At 42.0% G+C, this 19,329-nt stretch overlaps 1 protein-coding gene across 1 annotated transcript in view; it reads left to right on the forward strand.

Annotated features, from left to right (window-relative positions):
* Positions 1–19,329, forward strand: part of LHCGR (luteinizing hormone/choriogonadotropin receptor) — a gene marked incomplete at both ends in the record, with an annotated part of 59,924 nt that overhangs the window by 22,702 nt on the left and 17,893 nt on the right. Inside the window, 5 exons of the mRNA XM_081100781.1 lie at positions 3,061–3,135; positions 6,084–6,158; positions 8,220–8,294; positions 8,383–8,460; positions 18,182–18,250. Of these exons, the coding sequence (XP_080956907.1) occupies positions 3,061–3,135; positions 6,084–6,158; positions 8,220–8,294; positions 8,383–8,460; positions 18,182–18,250 (372 nt within the window). The remainder of the gene's footprint in view (positions 1–3,060; positions 3,136–6,083; positions 6,159–8,219; positions 8,295–8,382; positions 8,461–18,181; positions 18,251–19,329) is intronic.

A 19,329-nucleotide genomic window follows, 5' to 3' on the forward strand; every position in this document is an offset into this window, starting at 1 on the left:
ATAACTATGTATGGTGCCAGGTCAGGCTGAAAACTTTGTAAAGTATATGATTATCTAACCACTATGCTATATACCTGAAACTAATACAAAAAAATATTGAGTTTGAGTTAATTGAAAAATTATTTAAAAGAAACGATACAAGCATAAATGAAAAATAAATGGGAAAAAACAATAGGCGCCTCTCCTCTCAGAAACTCAATTTGCTGTAAAACAAGGGAATCTGACTAGATTTTCTCAAAGGGCCTGTTGACTTCTAATAATCTATGATGCCATCCTATATAATAAAAGGCTAATATGCAAATAGACCAAATGGTGGAACAACCAAACAACAATCACTATGACGTGCACTGACCACCAAGGGGCGTGCGCGGGACATGGTGGGCATGGGCAGCAGGCGGCAGAGTGCAGAACATGGCAGGCATCGGCCACAGTGGGATGGTGGAGCAGGAGAGTGGGGGCACCAGACCAAGGTGGGGTGTTGGCCGCTGTCATGGAGCTGATCCTCTGGTGGTTACTCAAAATTCTTTGCTCCTGCATGCTGCAGTCCCACCCTGCGCTCACACCTGCTGGCCCCAATTGCCTCTGAGGGCTTCTCCACCTCCCCCTGCTCCTGAGGGGCGATCAGGGCAGCAGCCACTGCTTGCACCCACTGATAGCGCTGGCCCCAATCGCTCCATGCCATCAGCATCAGCGGGTGTGAGCGGGGCCAGCACGGAGACAGCAGGAGTGGGGCTGCTGGCAGACAGAGGACCGGGGGGACCGGGGGGCCTTGGTGGGAGGGGCCAGGAAGGGGCATGGAGGATAGGCCGAGACCCACCCCTATGCCCACAGCAGCCTTGTGGCCCACAGTTCCTTTCAAGGTGCACAAATTCATGCACTGAGCTCCTAGTGTCATAATAAACAAGAAAAAAAAGGAGAACCAAGATGGCGGAATAGGTTAACGCCAGAGTTTGCTGCCTTGAACAACTACTTCAAAAGTGAAACTAAAAAACAGAACGGACATCACCCAGAACCACAGGAACGCTGGCTGAGTGGAAGTCCTACAACTAGGAGGAAAGAGAAACGCATACGGACACTCAGAGGAGGCGCAGTGCTGAAGTCAAAATCTGAGGTGCGGAGTGCGAGGAGCGAGCTGGCGGCAGAGGGTGTGGTTGGCGTTTTCAATCGGGAGGGAGTCGCAGACTCTGAGCTCCAGATACAGGCGAGTCTTTAGGGACCCAGACTCAAACAGGAGAAGCGCGACTGTCTGGCTTCGGTCAGAGCGAGTGCAGCTTTCTCTCCGAGGTATGCAACGGGTGCTGGGACTGAGAGAGGCAGAGCCCCTGGGGACAAGACTGAGAGCCGTCATAACTGCTCTCTCCGGCCCACCCTGTTGATCCTGTGTGACCCACCCCGCACAGAGGCATTTGCCGGATAGCCTCAGGCAAAGGCTAGATTAGCACCTCCCTAGAGGACAGAAGTTCTCTCACTGCAGACACAGCTGATTCTCATAGCCACTTGGCCTGGAGGTCAAACCCTCCCTGGTATTAGCTACAACAATCAAGGTTTAACTATAAGACTGCGCACAAAGACCACTAGGAGGTGCACCAAGGAAGCATAACAAAATGCGGAGACAAAGAAACAGGACAAAATTGTCAATGGAAGATATAGAGTTCAGAACCACACTTTTAAGGTCTCTCAAGAACTGTTTAGAAGCCGCCGATAAACTTAATGAGATCTACAAGAAAACTAATGAGACCCTCGATGTTATATTGGGGAACCAACTAGAAATTAAGCATACACGGACTGAAATAACGAATATTATACAGACTCCCAACAGCAGACCAGAGGAGCGCAAGAATCAAGTCAATGATTTGAAATGCGAGGAAGCAAAAAACACACAACCGGAGGGGCGGAATGAAAAAAGAATCCAAAAATGTGAGGATAGTGTAAGGAGCCTCTGGGACAGCTTCAAGCGTACCAACATCAGAATTATAGGGGTGCCAGAAGATGAGAGAGAGCAAGATATTGAAAACCTATTTGAAGAAATAATGACAGAAAACTTCCCCCACCTGGTGAAAGAAATGGACTTACAGGTCCAAGAAGCGCAGAGAACCCCAAACAAAAGGAATCCAAAGAGGAACACACCAAGACACATCATAATTAAAATGCCAAGAGCAAAAGATAAAGAAAGAATCTTAAAAACACCAAGAGAAAGAAACTCAGTTACCTACAAGGGAATACCCATACGACTGTCAGCTGATTTCTCAACAGAAACTTTGCAGGCCAGAAGGGAGTGGCAAGAAATATTCAAAGTGATGAATACCAAGAACCTACAACCAAGATTACTTTATCCAGCAAAGCTATCATTCAGAATTGAAGGTCAGATAAAGAGCTTCACAGATAAGGAAAAGCTAAAGGAGTTCATCACCACCAAACCAGGATTATATGAAATGCTGAAAGGTATCCTTTAAGAAGAGGAAGAGGAAGAAAAAGGTAAAGATACAAATTATGAACAACAAATATGCATCTATCAACAAGTGAATCTAAGAATCAAGTGAATAAATAATCTGATGAACAGAATGAACTGTTGATTATAATAGAATCAGGGACATAGAAAGGGAAAGGACTGACTATTCTTGGGGGGGAAAGGGGTGTGGGAGATGCGGGAAGAGACTGGACAAAAATCGTGCACCTATGGATGAGGACAGTGGGTGGGGAGTGAGGGCGGAGGGTTGGGCGGGAACTGGGAGGAGGGGAGTTATGGGGGGGAAAAAAGAGGAACAAATGTAATAATCTGAACAAAAAAGATTTAATTAAAAAAAAAAAACAAGAAAAAAAAAATCCTGTTGTAAATAAACAGGGATTACTGAAACTTGCATTTCAATAGCACCTGGGTTGTAGATGCCCATCAGGGCTCCTAAAGGGAGGTGTTAGCACTTCATTATGTGAGGACAGCTAAAGGTGCCACTGTTCTTTTTTAAAAGGACACCCCAGTTGTTGGGCCACATACACAGCTGCTTATGATGCAGACAGTCATTTATTTCATGTTTCTTCTTTTTTTTCCCCCTCTCTCCCTAGTGAAATTTCTCAGAGTGATTCCCTGGAAAAGATAGAAGCTAAGGCCTTTGACAACCTCCTCAATTTGTCTGAAATGTAAGCATCAGCTAACAGATCGTTTACTGCTGTACACTATTACTCTCACTGGCTGGAGCCCACTCGGTTTTTGTATTCAAGCATCCACTGCTAGGAAGCCAAGAGGAAAAGACTACAGCAATTACTAGGTCTGGGCAGGCACTAATTTCACTCACTGCAGTGGCCTGAAGGTTGCCATGGTGACAACTGCTTCTCCCTGAGAGCTGCATAAACTCTGAAACATCACAACACAAAGTTAAAAATTAAAATTGCCATTGTGGAGTCCTGCCAAGTAGCTCTTACCTTATGGAAGGGAGGGTATGGAGTAGTTGGGGTGGTGGGAAAATTTAGAAAGGAGCTTATAGCTCATGAATTAGTTCATGGGGAGCTATTTGGGCATATTCATTCATTCAGTAAATAGTTCTTGAATACCTACCATGTAAAAGTCCTGTGTTGGGCATGTGTATATTGGGTTTGTTGTTATCATGATGTCTTAAAATTGATTCTTCAAAATTATCCTTTCCAAATTATTTTTCTCCAAGTAATGAAAAGGATGGGAGAAGACTAGCTTAATTCAGTTTTCAGCTCATGAACTTTGTGTCCCAAAGGTTAACTGACTTGCCTGATGTCACACAGCAAGTTAACTAAGACTATAAGTCAGGTCATGTGACTCTGAAACTGGGTCTGTTACTGCTGTCTTGTTTGGCCCAAACCTGAATGTCTATAAAATTCACCTGCATAGGAGTTTCTAAAGTTAAGGAAAGGGGAAATATGTTGGCAACAGTTTTTAAGCACTTATGCTTGGCACTTATTTCTTCTAGGTTGTGTCATTAAATCCTCACAACCACCCTGTAAAATGGAGTAACTACCCCTTGTGTTCAGGGGAAGGAATGGAGCCTCAGGGAGGTCAGTGACTTGACCAATGTAGTGCCTCAGACAATGGCAGGTTTGGGATTCAACCTCAGCCTGTCTTTCTTCAAAGATTGTGCATGTGCCACCATACCAGAAGACCTCCCTATGAATGGTCCAATTAGCAATTATCTAAAGAGAATAATTAATAAGTATGATAATGACCTGCCACATGTCCAACCAAGGGCCAAATGCTGCTGGGGTACAGAGGAGGTAAAAATACAGATCTCCCCAGGAGATGAGTGTGGCCAGGGTAGTGAGAATAACTCACCAAACAATTATGAGAAATCCATAGTAATGAGCATTTAAGTACTAAAGGTATATCAGGACTTATCTGTGAGGTAAAATTTCTTGGGGGGCCATTACAATTATAGATGACAGTCTATAGACCTAGAAATCCGCAGTTCTAACAGACTTCCTGAGGGATGCTGATTCAGCACAGCTTATGTTGAGAACCACAAGAGCAGCTTCAGGTAAATAAAGCTTCTCATGATGCAAAGCAACATTTATCAACAGCAAGAAAAATGAAATGCTCTAAGGTAAAGTTTATGGACTTTTCCCAAGAAAGGCCCTGAGATTAGGATGCTAGCTCTGCACAGGTTCTCTTTGCTTTGTATCCCCAGCACCTAAACCACACCTGGCACATATAGGAGCCCAATCAATGTTTGATGAATGAATGGATGGATGGATAAGTGATCTAAGGTCAAACCACAAAAGATCCTTAAGAGATAAAATTCCCTTCCATCTCACTCACATAATGCTTTATATAGCCCATGTTTGCTTGATTCGGTTGTAAAAACAATTACAACAAAATGTCACTCACCTTTAAATAATCAAAAGGACATAAAAGATGGAAATAGGCACCAATGGTGGGTAAATAAGGTAAAGTGGAATGAGCACTAGACTTGAAGTCAAGAAAAAACTGGGTTCATCTCCAAGTTCTGCTACTTCTCAGACAAATCATTCAATTTCCTGATTTCATCAACTATGGTAATTGTTCACGTTGGTTGAAGATTTACTATGAACCAAACTTACATATTTCTTTCTTTAAAACTGCCCTATGAAGAGACAGAGCTGTAAGTGGCATATCCAAGTCATACAATTAGTAAAACCAAGATGTAAAACCAAGCTGACCCCAGAGTCCATCCACCTAACCAGTGCTCTATATTTTCTCTATATAAGAGTAATTATTCTTTCATCGAGTGGTTGTTGAATGGGTTAAGAAAGCCAAAGGCATTTACTGGCCTTTTACTGAAACCAAAGTAAATGGGACCCGGCAACTAAGGCCTCTTCTCAAAGGGTCAATTTCACTGGTGGGACTAGGGAGAAGGACACTTATACCACTATAATGTATGGCTGTACTTTTACACTTTGCAAAGCTCTACCTTGTACATTGTTTCTGCATATTCTATTACTACCTCTCAACCTGTGAAGTCGGAAGAGTGTGTCTTATTATTTCAATATTACAGAAGGGATCACTAGCTCAGGGAAGTTAGGAGACTGGGCATCATCATGCAGCAAATTATCTACAGAATAAGCATAAAATCCCCCCAATCCAAGCTCCTGGACGCTGCCCTGCTGTTCCACGGACTGGGTGACCATCTGGATAATTGGTCAGTGTGGCTGCCAGCCCAGTATGAAGAGAACCAATTTACTACAAGAGAGAGAAGCTAATTTGCTCATCTCTCCTGGGAGCAGATCCTCCCATCATCACCAGTGTGCAGGCTCCATAGTAGGGCAGGACGTACTTGGCCAGGAGCCACGGGATCAATGCTGCCTGGGGAAAAGGGGTAGAAGGAGTTGGAACAGGGGTAGGGGGTAGAACAGATTCCCAGCTATGATGCACCTGCCTTGGCAGGATGTTGAGAGCAGAGCTTCCTGGAAATAGCCACTGGCTCTCACCATGCTGCTTTCATCCCCGGGGTCTCAGGAGTGCCTCTCAAGCACTTGATTCTGTTGATGCTGTTTTCAGTCAGCATCCTCTGGTGACCATGGTCTCATGCATTCCAAACAATGCACATCTAGTAAACTGCTGCCTGTTTCCCCTTCTCTCTTTACAGACTGATCCAGAACACCAAAAATCTGGTATACATCGAGCCTGGAGCATTTATAAATCTCCCCCGGTTAAAATACCTGTGAGGAATTTTCGTTTTTAAGCAACTGGGGAGGGGAAGATGGGGATCTGGTAAAAAGCAAAACAATTCCAAGGTTGAGAAGAATTTTTTTAACCATATACTTAGAATTATTTTCATGTCTGTCTTCAGCCCTCTGATTTAATCAGCATTTCTTGTCAGCCACTATGCTGGCACTTTCAAATACCTATAAGTGGTTCTCAACACTATCTCTGTCCCAAACAGCAGAGAAGGCCATCACCTCTTTGCAGTGATTTTCAAAGCTGGTGGTAGGAATGGGAGCGCTGGGGGGCTTTGGCGGGGGCGGGGGGGGGGGTAGGTCATGACACTTTAAAAGGGTGAATCAGAATCTCTAAGGTGAGGCGGTGATGTGGAGAGAGGACAGGTGAATGTGGAAAAGGCAATTCTGATTTGACCCCTATCCCTGGTTGAGAATCACTGAGCTCCTTTATCTCATTTGTTCCTTCATTCATTAAGTGAAAACATTTTAAGTATTGCCTTCAGGTAGGCACTGCACCATATAATCTAAACCATTATTTTGTATGTCCCATTAAGTCTGATGGGTCCACTAGTTAGAATTATCAGCTGAGGTCCACCCTAGCCCTGCAGATTCATTGCCTTACCAGCAAAATCAAAATTCCTGAAATTTGATACAATCTATAAATTTATCACTGTGGATCTTCTCACATATCAATTACTTATTCACACAGAAAAATAAATCACTTAACACAGATACCTCTCTCTCTTCTTCCTGATAAATTAAATTTCATAAAATCTCCAGAGGATGCAAAGTGTACATTAAGTGAATGTACACAAGGCATGTCCTACCACTTTTTAAAAAATGGAGGAGAGAGGAGAGACATCCTCTCTCTGGTGTTCAACGTCATCTGTACAGTCTTGCTCTGGGGCCCTGACAGGAGCTGCTGCTGGCATTACGGTAGCTCCTTTGGCAGCGCCAATGCTGGAGGATTCCTAACTCAGGTGTTCTGCTTTTCCAAACCTTCAAGGGGCCTACAGGACACATAAGCATCTCAGCATTTACCACTTTGGAAAAACATAATAAAAATCCCAGAGCCAAGTGTGATGACTGCAGCCCCTTGTCATTCAAGAATCACTGTCTTTATTAAATAGCATTTTCACCACCGTTTTTAAAAAAAGGATATTCCGTCAACCCCCATACACATTGCAGTCTAAGCCCTCACTGCTGTCACCAGCCACAAACAGGGCAGGATTCAGTGTGATCTGGGGTAGCAGGTAAGGAAGAGAACCAGAAAGAGCCAAAACAGAAACCTGGCTTCCTTTCATTGTCACCAGGGTGCCAAGCAGTTCATGTCAGTTGTCCAGAGTCCATGAGTGGGGACTTGAAACTCGGTTGAGTGAAATCCAGATGACTTGACTCCTCTAAAGGAATCCCGTTCTTGTGTAATAAAATATCCTTCAGTTTAACCCACCGCTGAAGCCTCTCTCTTCTTTGAAGTTTAAGTAAAAGGGAGAGGAGGAGCCTTCAGTAGCTCAAATAACAAAGAGAATGTTGAATGATTTCAGTGAGATTTAATGAAGACTTTCCTGAATCCCGGAGAGCTAAATAAAGGAAAATTTGCAGTGATAAGGGATATGGATTGCTCACAAAGAGATGAATCTTTCTGGATATGAATTGCTCACATAGAGATTAATCTTTCTGAAGAGTCTGACTTAAAACCTGTCTACAATAGAGAGATGCTTTCTAGAACTATGAAGAGCATGGTCTAAACTAATTAGCAAAAGGAAACTGGAATGCAATGAAAAATAAACATAAATGAAAAACACCTGAAAGTTTGGTCCCAGCCCCTAGATCTCAAAATAGAAATCATTAGAGCAACTTCTCCCATAGGGTTAAGGGCTTTTAAAGTCTCACAGTCTTTTACATCTGAAAGTGTGACTGATAAAGCCAAACTCAATATTTTTAAATTTAATGTGAAAATAGTATTTGCAAAATGCCTTTCTACTGTTTTTTATCTTTATGCCATAATAACACTCCCTTTTGCTCACTCTCTGCCCACATCCCCACCTTGCCCCAAATCACAGGAGCATTTGTAACACTGGCATTCAAAAGCTTCCAGATGTTACGAAGATCTTCTCCTCTGAATTTAATTTCATTCTGTAAGTACCAGGCTGATTGCTATGCATAACAGTTTCCTATTTGCAGCTAAAATTTGGAAAGTAAATATTTCTCATTTCATTCCTCAAGGGAAATTTGTGATAACTTACACATAACCACCATACCAGGAAATGCTTTTCAAGGGATGAATAACGAATCCGTAACACTGTGAGTAACTCCCAGGTTCATGTTCTTCCATACAGCCTCCTGCTATTCTCATTTCTAGCTTAAGGTGATCTCTTTCTTGTCATATCTTGCCCCTCACTTGCTGGTGACATTCTTTTGGATCTAAAATGCCAAAGTTGAGAGGAGTTGTGTGGCATCAAATATGGGTCATATGTTCGTACCACAACCAGCCAAGCCCGTCAGTTTAAAATTAATCAAATGGACCCTGAGGATTTACAGTGAAAAAATTTCCAACTGATGAAGTTGTTCATTCATCAGTGGAATGCTTTGCAGCTGCAAAGAGACAGCCTGGAGTGGTTAAAAGAGAGCACAGAAATTTCAAGTTTCATCTGAGAAGAGTTTGGAAGGATACTCTCCAAGTAGGTAGAGTATTTGATCAATGGACCATCTTTCTCTCTCTCTTTCTCTCTCTTTCTCTCTCTTTCTCTCTCTCTCCCTCCCTCTCTCTTTCTCTCTGATTTTTCACTGTCCCCTTGGGTGACTTTTGTTTCTGAAGCAACACCATCAATGCCCAATTCCCTAAATCCCTTAATATTAAATTTGAAAATAATGTCTTCTTATTTGATCATCACTCATCAGGCTACCAGGCTCAAAGGCTCTATCCCTTTCAGGCTCTTTCCTAATGCCTTGCTATTCAAAGTATAGTCCATGGGCCAGCATCTACAGTATCTTCCAAAAACTGGTTAGAAATGCAAACTTTTAGGGCCATCCCAAACCTACTGACTCAGAATATACATATTCACAAGATCCCAAGTGATTCACATGCACATTTAAGTTCAAGTGAGTATTGTGCTAAAATAACACAAGTCACTCTCTTCACTGTACACCTGCCAGACTTCCTTCACTCTGGATCCCTGCCATTGTCACATGGGGCACCTTCCTTTGACCTACCATTCAGAAGCTGCATCCTGGACACCATGTCTAATTTATATTCAATGCCCAGTGACCCATATTCAATTCTACTCCTCACATCCATATTCCTCTCTCTCTTTCTGCTTTGGTTATAGTCCATGGCAGGATCATATTGAAGTAATAAGTGAGCTCACCCTCAAAGAGAGAGAGAGAGAGAGCATGGACTGGATAACACTGAAATGAAGTAGTTGTAAAGCAAGAGGAGAGACATCTCAGGGGATTCTTTTACATCAGTGGATTCTAAAAATTGGCATCAATGGTACACTGAATTTGTATAGTATTTTTTACTTTGTGTAGGCATAATCCATAAACCAACACATATAATTATATTATGAAATTTTGGCCAATGTAGTCCCAGCTCAGTAGTGCAATCAAAAGAATACAGAGCAACAACAACAAAAAAGGTTTCAAGATAAGTAAAATTCTTTACTTGTAACTCTTGAACACCAGGAAGGAGTCTGTAGTTACTGGAAAAACCTCTCTACAATCTTTTTACTCCTCCACTTCTCTCAAATACCACAGCTCTTCCAGCTGTTTATAAAGTGTTTCTCTGTTACATGTGGATCTGGAACTATTCATCCATCATATCCCTGTCAGAAACAGGGTATTTCAGAACAAACAATGAGTGGAGGGGTACTGCATGATTAGAATTGAGGGTCTTCCTGTGTCTTTATTGAGAACACAAAAGATATATATAAGATCCATGTACTCCAATAGCTCATAATCTCAATGGGGAAAAACCATGAAATAATAAAAAGAATACAAGCCAGTAGATAGTCACTGTGAGAGTGTGTAGTACACAGAAATGAGAAGTCTTGGGGAAATCCTCTCAGGCTGGAGAAATCAGAAGAGGCTTCAGGGCAGAGCTGAGACTTGAGTCAGACCTCATAGAAGCAATAACATTTGTAATATTTATATAGCACCTATTAAAAGCCTGCACAATTTTTGAGTACGTATTTTTAAATACCCATTTACTAGTAAGTTTCACAGCAACCCTTTGAGGTAGGGACTATCACTCTCATTTTTAGAGATTAAGTAATTTACCCAAGGTCAAGATATACAACCAAACAGTCTATCTTAGAGTCATGGGCTTCATCATTATGTTGTACCACATACGGAGAATAGGGGAGCAAGGAATCCAAGTGAAAGGCAGCATGTGCAAACACAAGGCTATGGGAGGAGGAAAATAGGATGAGGGATACTCACTGGGAGTGAACATCCTGCTTAAGGGATAGGAAAGAGGTTTAGATCAATATGTTTACATAAAAAGGAATGGAAGAAACATTTGATTGCAGAGGGTCTTGAATGCTAGGATAAGGGGCTAGAGGCTTAGAAGTAACTAAATAAAAGTAGTAAGAAGAAACCACTCAAATAAGTTGCCTTTATTCAAAGATAATAAATAGCCAAGACTCCCTTTGATTTTGACCTAAATCTAAAAATAATCAGGAACCAACAGATACTCCTCTCAGGTAAACGTACAATGATGGGAGTGGAACAAACAGGAATGAAAGAGCAGAAGAAAATAATAATTCATGGGATTCTACAAGCTCACAAGACCAGACCTCCCCACGAAAGTAACAAAACCAAAGATTCCTTTTCACACATATTTCAGCATGTGTACACAACAGTTACACGGTATTATTTGTGGACTATTAATTTGTGTTAGTACTGATTTTAAGATGAATAGTGCCTACCAGCAGGGCGTAGTTGCCCCACTTCTGAAGTTAATGAAGATTGTGGATCCATTTCTCCCAGAGAGCCCGTGGGGGCAATGTGCTCCATCCCCTGTGTCTGCAAGGAGAGAGATTAGTCATTTGTTTGGCACTTGTCCTCGGCTGAATGGGCCCTACTGTAAGTGGAGAATCCTGTGGAGCACCCCTTGGAAAAGGGTATTACTTAAAAAGGAAAGCCTGGATTTTCTCGACTATAGAGTTCAGCTCTCTAGTTAGAAAATAATGAAAGTAAGCCCTCTCTCTTCATGAGTAGTTTTTGAGAATTTGCTTTTCATGGAAACCTTCCTGCCTCCCCCACCTAAATCTGTACCAACTGTGAGCTCATTTAATAAAAACAAAACACTTCACTTGATGCTGGAGAAGCTCAGTGGGGCTAATGCTAAAGCCATGCATTATACTTTTATGTTCCTTTACGGCCCTTTGGCTTTCCATTAAATCTCCTCCAGATGCCACTTTGAAATGTCCCCCCTAGGTAAGCAGGATTTGGCTTCACCACCTCTAAAATATTCTAGATCACTGGTCATGCAAGTCTCAAAATGTGACAACCTTGATTCATATCAGAACTCCACAAAGAGAAGGAAAGGTCACAGCAACTAATTCTCTAAGACTAATTCAGAGAAAAGATGCCTGGCAAAGAATGACAAGATTTCAGGTTGCACCTGTGACAAGCCACAGACTGCTTGGCACTGAAATAGAAAGCCTGTGTTCTAGTCCTGGCTCTGCATGTAACCAGCCTTAGTCAAGTCACACCACCTCGATGTAACTCTGTCTCTGTCTTTCCAATGGGATTATTAGTACCTCCTTGTATAAAGTCAGTCACACTGTATTGTCTGCACAGCACTGTCACAATTAAAAACTAACATTCAGCAAGCCAGTTGTTTAGACCACCCTTAAAACACTGTTGCATCATCTCATTTTAAATATTTTTATTTTGAAATTTTAAACTGGTAATTGGAGTCACTCTCTCTGTCTCCCCACTGACAAGTGGAACAGATAGTACTATGAACTCCCTATATACCTTACCTAGATTCAGCTACTATTTCCAGCTCGCCATGCCTACTCCATTTCTATATATGTAACTATATACAATACATTTCCCTTTGGCCAAACCATCCAAAAAAGTTTATAGACATCATGACACCTCATATCTAAATACTTCAGCACATATCTCCCCAAAATAGGGAAATTCCACATAACTACAACTAAGAATATCAACATGAGTTTAATGGCAGTATCCAACCTATAATCCATATTCAAATGAAAATATGTTTATAGATTTTTTTAAACTTGGAATCTAATCAAAGTTTATGCATTGCATTTTTGCTATTATGTCCCTAGTCCTCCCAACATCACCTTCCACCCCATCCTGCAAAAAAACTGCCCCTCTTCCTTCCTCTGTTCTGGATGACAATGTCTGGATTCATTTGTCTATACTGTCATAACTAGATTCAGGTCAATGTTTCTGCAAGAACACAACAAAAGAGATGTTATGTCTCTCCCAATGCAAACCAGGAGGAACAGCACATCCCACTGTCCCACTCCTTAGCCATTCGGTTAAGGTAGTGACTGATCTCTTCATTGTAAGGGTGCATATTTCCCTTTGTCATTAATAACTAAATCATGGTGGGATAATTTGAGTTTGTGTGACTATTGTGTAGCCAGCAACCTTTGTCCAATGGTTTCAGCATCTGTTGATTATTCCGTTAATACATAGGAAAGTCTACCATTCCTCTACATTTGTTAGTCAGCACTCTTCTGTTAAAAAAAAAAAAAAAAGAGTAGCCAACAACCTTTGTCCAATGGTTTCAGCATCTGTTGATTATTCCGTTAATACATAGGAAAGTCTACCATTCCTCTACATTTGTTAGTCAGCACTCTTCTGTTAAAAAAAAAAAAAAGAGGTTTCCTTTTTCTCCCTTTCCTTCTCTCTCTCTCTCTCTCTCTCTCTCTCTCTCTCTCTCTCTCCTTCCCTCCCTCTCTCTCTCTCTCTTTCTCTCTCTCTCTCTTTCATTCTTTCTTTTTAAGTATCACTGTGGATTTTTTTTTAAGTATCAGAGTGTGGATTTTAAAAACATTTTATTCACTATATTATAATCCATTGTTGTTATCATTTTTGGATGCCTATCACCTTTTTTTGTTACATATGATAAAGTCATGTAAGTTGACATGAACTTGGTGAGATGTGAGGAAACATAAGAACGCTAGTGCTGCCTGGCCAGCATCGTTCAGTGATTGAGTGTAGACCCATGCAGGAGGTCACGGTTTGATTCCCAGTCAGGGTACATGCTCAGGTTGTGGGCTCAATCCCCAGTAGGGGGCATGCAGGAGGCAGCCAATCAATGATTCTCTCTCATCATTGATGTTTCTATCCCTCTCTCCTTCTCCCTTCTCTCTGAAATCAATAAAAACATATTTATATATAAAAATAGAACTCCAGGCCTGCTGAAAGGCAGGAGGCATGACCAAACCAGAGAGAGGGACCCCATGCCATAGAGGCTGCGAGCCCCACATGAATGGGGGAGTTCTGATGAACATTCAAAACTAGGGTCCTGGCATCAGACAGTAGAGACCAGTGATAATTATCCCTACAACCACTGCCAGGGAACCCAGCACACAAGTGTCTTTATGCATGAGGAATTATTCCTATGTAAAAGGACTTCAGCAAAGTGGCACATGGAGAAGACAGTAGCAAACTTAGGATCCCTATTCTTTGAGATGGTGTTTGTATAGTTGTTTGATAAAAATTTGTTGATAGATATACCGTCCTAGGACATATATTCTAAAATAGTATGTTTTGCCCTTCAGCAACTGGGTCTTTTGAGTCCCTGAGAGTCTGTAAACATAAGTTAAGCTTTCTTCTTTGAAATCATCCAAAACTAGGTGAGTACATGATCCAAGAGGGAACTGTAGTATAACATTAATATAACCTAAGAAATGCTTTTACAGTCCAAGGAATATCTGGAGTTTGCTATAAGGCAGCATTCAGAATTAAAGTGTCATCTGTGGTTAAGTTCTAAAGTCTGAGTCTTATTTTGAATAAAAAGGTACTATTCTCTCTGTTTGATCACAAGTACTGACATTTGAATAGAGAACCTAGACAACGCTTTAAAGTAAGGTGCAGCTATCATAATAGAGGAGAGGAGGAGGAAAATTCGTTTCCCAGCCTGTGACAGCATCCTCAAGGCAAAGGAAGCCTTTCTCATTTAATTCTGACACCATGATGTTTTGGAAAAAAGTTATCTGAAGTGACTCTCCAGATGTTTGAATGGGCACAAAGCATTGTGCAGGCCTGACAACATGAGGTCTCCCACTCGCATTTGTAATTTCTCCAGAGTAAGGAAGCCAGTCCTTTAATCAAAACAATGCCGTGCGTTCTATTGTGTGAGTCTGGTAAGAACAGAGACAAAGAGCAGCCGCTGAAAAGGAAACAATGAGCCATGTTCTTTGCAATATTGGCACAAGCAGGGCCCAGGCTATTCAAAAAAAGACATGAAAACTGTCCAATTGCAAAAATGTCAATGATGCCCACACAGGCGAAAGCTGGTTGAGGGCTTTCAGAAAGTGAGGACATTTGGGGCAGCCTAGGCCACTGAACTGACCTGCTCCACCCAGGAACAGAGAGCCCTCTACCCCAGTGGAATTCACTTAAACAGTGGCTGCATTTCATGAAGTTTCTGACCAGCACATGGAAAGGAAGACCCTTCCCTTCAGTTCTGGTAGGAGAGCTGGAGGCCACTGTTGAATACATGAATGATAGGAACAACACATTAAGTATTTACTGTGTTCCAATAAACACTATTTCTAAGTGTTTAACATGTTTACTCTTTTAATCCTCACAATAGCCTTTGAGATCAATACTATTATTATCACCTCTATTTTCAGATTGGGAAATTGAGACACAGAGAGGTTAAGTAACTTGCCCAAAGTAATTCAGCTCATAAGCAGTAGACTTGGATTCAAGCCCAGTCAGCTGGGCTCAGGGCTTGCAGACTTAACTTAGAGCATTATAAGCCCCACCAAAAAAAAAAAAAAGTACAAAATCCCAATATGTATCAAAACTAGGATCATCAAGCCAGCACCTAGCGGTGATGGGGAATGGCATCCAGACAACTGCTGGCAGCTTTGCTTTGCCAAAATCAAAGTGGGGGCTACTTCTTCTTGATCCACTACACATGTAGCCTCATCATGTACAAGGCAAAGAAGTCAATAAGGGGACTAGACTCTGGACTAGGTTCTGACCAACACACCATCTGGTGTGCACTATGGAAATGATGAGAACTGTATGATCCTATGGCATGCCCTAGGGCCGTGGTCGGCAAACTGCGGCTCGCGAGCCACATGCGGCTCTTTGGCCCCTTGAGTGTGGCTCTTCCTAAGCCTTAGGAGTACCCTAATTAAGTTAATAACAATGCACCTACCTATATAGTTTAAGTTTAAAAAAATTTGGCTCTCAAAAGAAATTTCAAACGTTATACTGTTGATATTTGGCTCTGTTGACTAATGAGTTTGCTGACCACTGCCCTAGGGCAATGGGTCCCAAAGTGGCATGCCCGGGCTCACTGGGAGAGCTTGCTATAAAAGCACATGCTCCTGGGTGCCACTACCAGAGTCTGATTCCGTACGTGATTCTGATTCAGTGGATGGAAGAGAATGCTTTTATAAACACTGACCTAGCCTCTAAGAAATTCAATTTCAAAAAAGTTTAGAGAAAAGACAGGTAGGATTCATTCATCTAATAGAAACTGCTGTATATAACAAGATACTGCCAAATAACAAGATACTACTAAAGAATAATATTCTAAGTGTAAAACTTTAAAAAAATCCAGTGGGACTAAATGCTAAGGAGGCAAGAAGGTTGTTTTTGATTTTACAAGACAACAGATATAAACCAAGCTCCTACCCCCTCAGATTCTACAATTCAAATGGAGAAGGAAAATTAATGAAAAAATGGCATCCAGTAATGGATTACGGAATATGGTTAAAAGCTAGCACATGCAGCCGTAAACTCAGAAGACTCCCAGAAGGAAGCACAGGAGAGCAGGGGAAGCCAGGGAGGCTGCGGTGGGACAGGGCCTCTGCTCCGCCCGGCCTAATGGCCGAGCCGCTGCTAGGTAACAGGCAGCATGAGAGGCCTGAGGGTTTTGTGGAATGAATTCGTATCCTCCCCTGTTCTCTTTGAACTCAATCTAATAAGAAGACTTTATGAATTATTTCATAACCACTGTATTTTCTGAATTTCAGTGTTCAAATATCATGCTTCAACATGAGTCCCACTTCTATTTATTTATATGCTGATTTGTGTCAGGTGTGCTGGGGACTGATTAAAACCACACACACACACAAATACATACATATTACATGCAAACACTACATACATATACATATACATATACATATACATATACATATACATATACATATACCAAGATAAAAGTGCTTGCAGGTGACAGGCACGTGGGGCGAGAGTAGGTGGAGAATATGTCTCAACTCTTGCTCACATCACAACCCTCAGCCTGTTCCTGTCATGGCTGTGCAGCTGCAGCAGCCCTGTAGAGGGAAGGATGGGACCCTGCCAGACACAGGAGTTCAATTTTATGTTTTACCACAGCCCTTTCTCACCTGAGTCTTCCATCATTGCTCATGAAGAACTTACACCAATATTTCTACTTAAGCTCATTGGACTATGATTTGTAGTAAGAAATTCATCTTCCATAGACCCACTTGTTCATCCAATTCACTTAACATATACTTGCTGTACTAATCCCAGGTGCCAGCCACTGTTCTAGATGCAGAGGATTCTGCAGAGAGCAGAAGAGTTTATATTCTGCAGGTTGCGGGCAGGGGGGGCGTAGATAATGAACAAGTATAACATAACTGTGGGTCAGATGGTGGTAAAGCAACAGAGGAAAAACAAATCAGAGAAGGGGGATAGGGACTGCTGAGATGCTGGAGGAGGGGAGGATGGTAGTTAAATAGGGCAGCCAGGAAAGGTGACCCTGCAAATCAAACACAGCCTGCAGGAAGAGGGAGAAGGGGTCATCTCAGGGAAGAAAAGTAAAACAACCAGCAAAACTGATGTGCTAGGAGGAGCCACAAAGTGTTTTCTGGTCCCATTTTTGCCTCCTGTGGGCTTTAGACAAGTCACTTTCCTCTCTGATCTTATTTCCTTCTTCGCTAAATGAAGGGGTGCCACTTGATTCTTTTCAAGTTTCCTTCTGACTCCAGCATTCCCCAGCATTGATCTGTGTTCTAAAAAGCCTCCGGTGTCTTATTCTGGACAGACATGTATGTATGTGTGCATGTGTGTGTACGTATATTTATATGCATATAACATACAAAAATTATGGAACAAAATTTCATAAACAACACTACCCTAATTGCATCCATTCTGTTCTAATCACTTCTATTTTATTTTTTAAATGCTGATTGCACCCAACTATATTGATTTCATTATCCAATGAGTCTTAAAGAACTGTTTACAGACATTGAAATCTTCTTGGTTGTGGGGGCAGATATGGTACCAAAACTTACACTCGTCCAAGGAAAGGGATAGCTCACTCAGCATGGGAGTCTTCCTCGCCCTTAACTTTCAGCAACCCAGAAAGCCCAGGTGCACACACAGGCCTGCACAACCGCAGGCAAGACTTGAGTGTTAGTCAGACAGGTCTGGCCTCAAATCCCACTTCTGCCACTGCTTTCTTTGATCTTCTGCAAGCTGCACAACAACACGAGGCTTAGGTTTCACATCGGGATAATGGAAATGACGATGAAGATTAAATCATATGCTATACATACAATGGCTGGCTAAGTATCTGATACTTAATAAACATTTAAAACTGGTGGTGGTGAAGATTGTAATGGTGGAGGTAGAGGCAAACTGGAGCAAAAAACCCCACAAAACTTCATTTTACCAGGACCTTAGAATCTAAAATGTTAGTGAAACACAGCTAAGACATGTGAATGCCAATAATTATCTTAGCAATAAACATCGCAGGAGGAAGGATGTGTGATTCCAAACCGTTTCTTTCTATCCTAAACCCTCTCTCTTCCCTCTTCAGCAAACTGTATGGAAATGGGTTTGAAGAAATACGAAGTCATGCGTTCAATGGGACGACGCTGATTTCCCTGTAAGTACGCTCATTTCCCCAGCTCATGAATAAAAATGATAGATTACTCTGGCTACCAGACCACATTCAATCTTCAGCAACTAACTCAGGACAAAAATAAACTTTCAAGTGGCTAGTCCTCAGTGTTTCATGCATGTTACTAGGCAACGGGCTGGCTGGAAACCCCAGAGCACCCTGATTTCAAAGACAGATGCAGCCGGAATACATTGAAGTTGACAGCTTGCTGAAATATTCAACACCTACTTTAGGCGCCACCGTCTCACAGCCTCCCTCTTAGCGCCCGTGCTCAGGTTGAGGGTGTGTTAGAGGCAGCATGATTTCAGCAAAGAAATTCTTCCCACTGGCCCCACTGCAGAGAAATTGGGTAACTCCATTTACCAGCTAATCAGCCACAACAGACCCACTCAGAGTCCCATCTCCTTACTGAGGGGGGTGGGAGGTGGGCGAGGGGAGGGAATAGGCTGCTCATTTTCCACCAGGTGAGGGAGCCAAGAATATTCACCACACCCTATTTGAGTCCCAAGTGTTAACAGCTTTTATTTTTTAATTTTTATTTATTTTTATTGATTTCATAGAGGAATGAAAAGGGAGAGAGAGAGAGAGAGAAACACCAATGATGAGAGAGAATCATTGACTAGCTGCCTCCTGCACGCCCCCACTGGGGATCGAGACCACAACCCAGGCATATGCCCTGACCAGGAATTGAAATGGTGACTTCCTGGTTCCTAGGTCGATGCTCAACCACTGAGCCACACCAGGCCTGGCCCCAGTATTAATAGCTTTTAAATCAAGGGGAGCATCCCAACCAACTGGTTCCTTCATTGTTCTCAACCTCTTTCTTTGTAAGGCTCCTTTTCTATTAGAGTGGTTCAAAGCTGAACCACTCTAACAGAACCCTAACAGGAACAAGGTGACTGATGCTCGCACTACAGCTGTGTATAATAAAAACTAAGAGCACATGAAAACCTCAACTGAAGTTAAAATTAAGGAAAATAAACAAAAAGCCTTTTTTAATAAGTCGATCATATAAAGTATGGTCTATACCAGTGCTTGTCAAACTTTAACACACATAAGAATAA

Source organism: Myotis nattereri (assembly GCF_964212035.1).
Source record: "Myotis nattereri genome assembly, chromosome: 10".
Classification (NCBI taxonomy): Eukaryota; Metazoa; Chordata; class Mammalia; order Chiroptera; family Vespertilionidae; genus Myotis; species Myotis nattereri.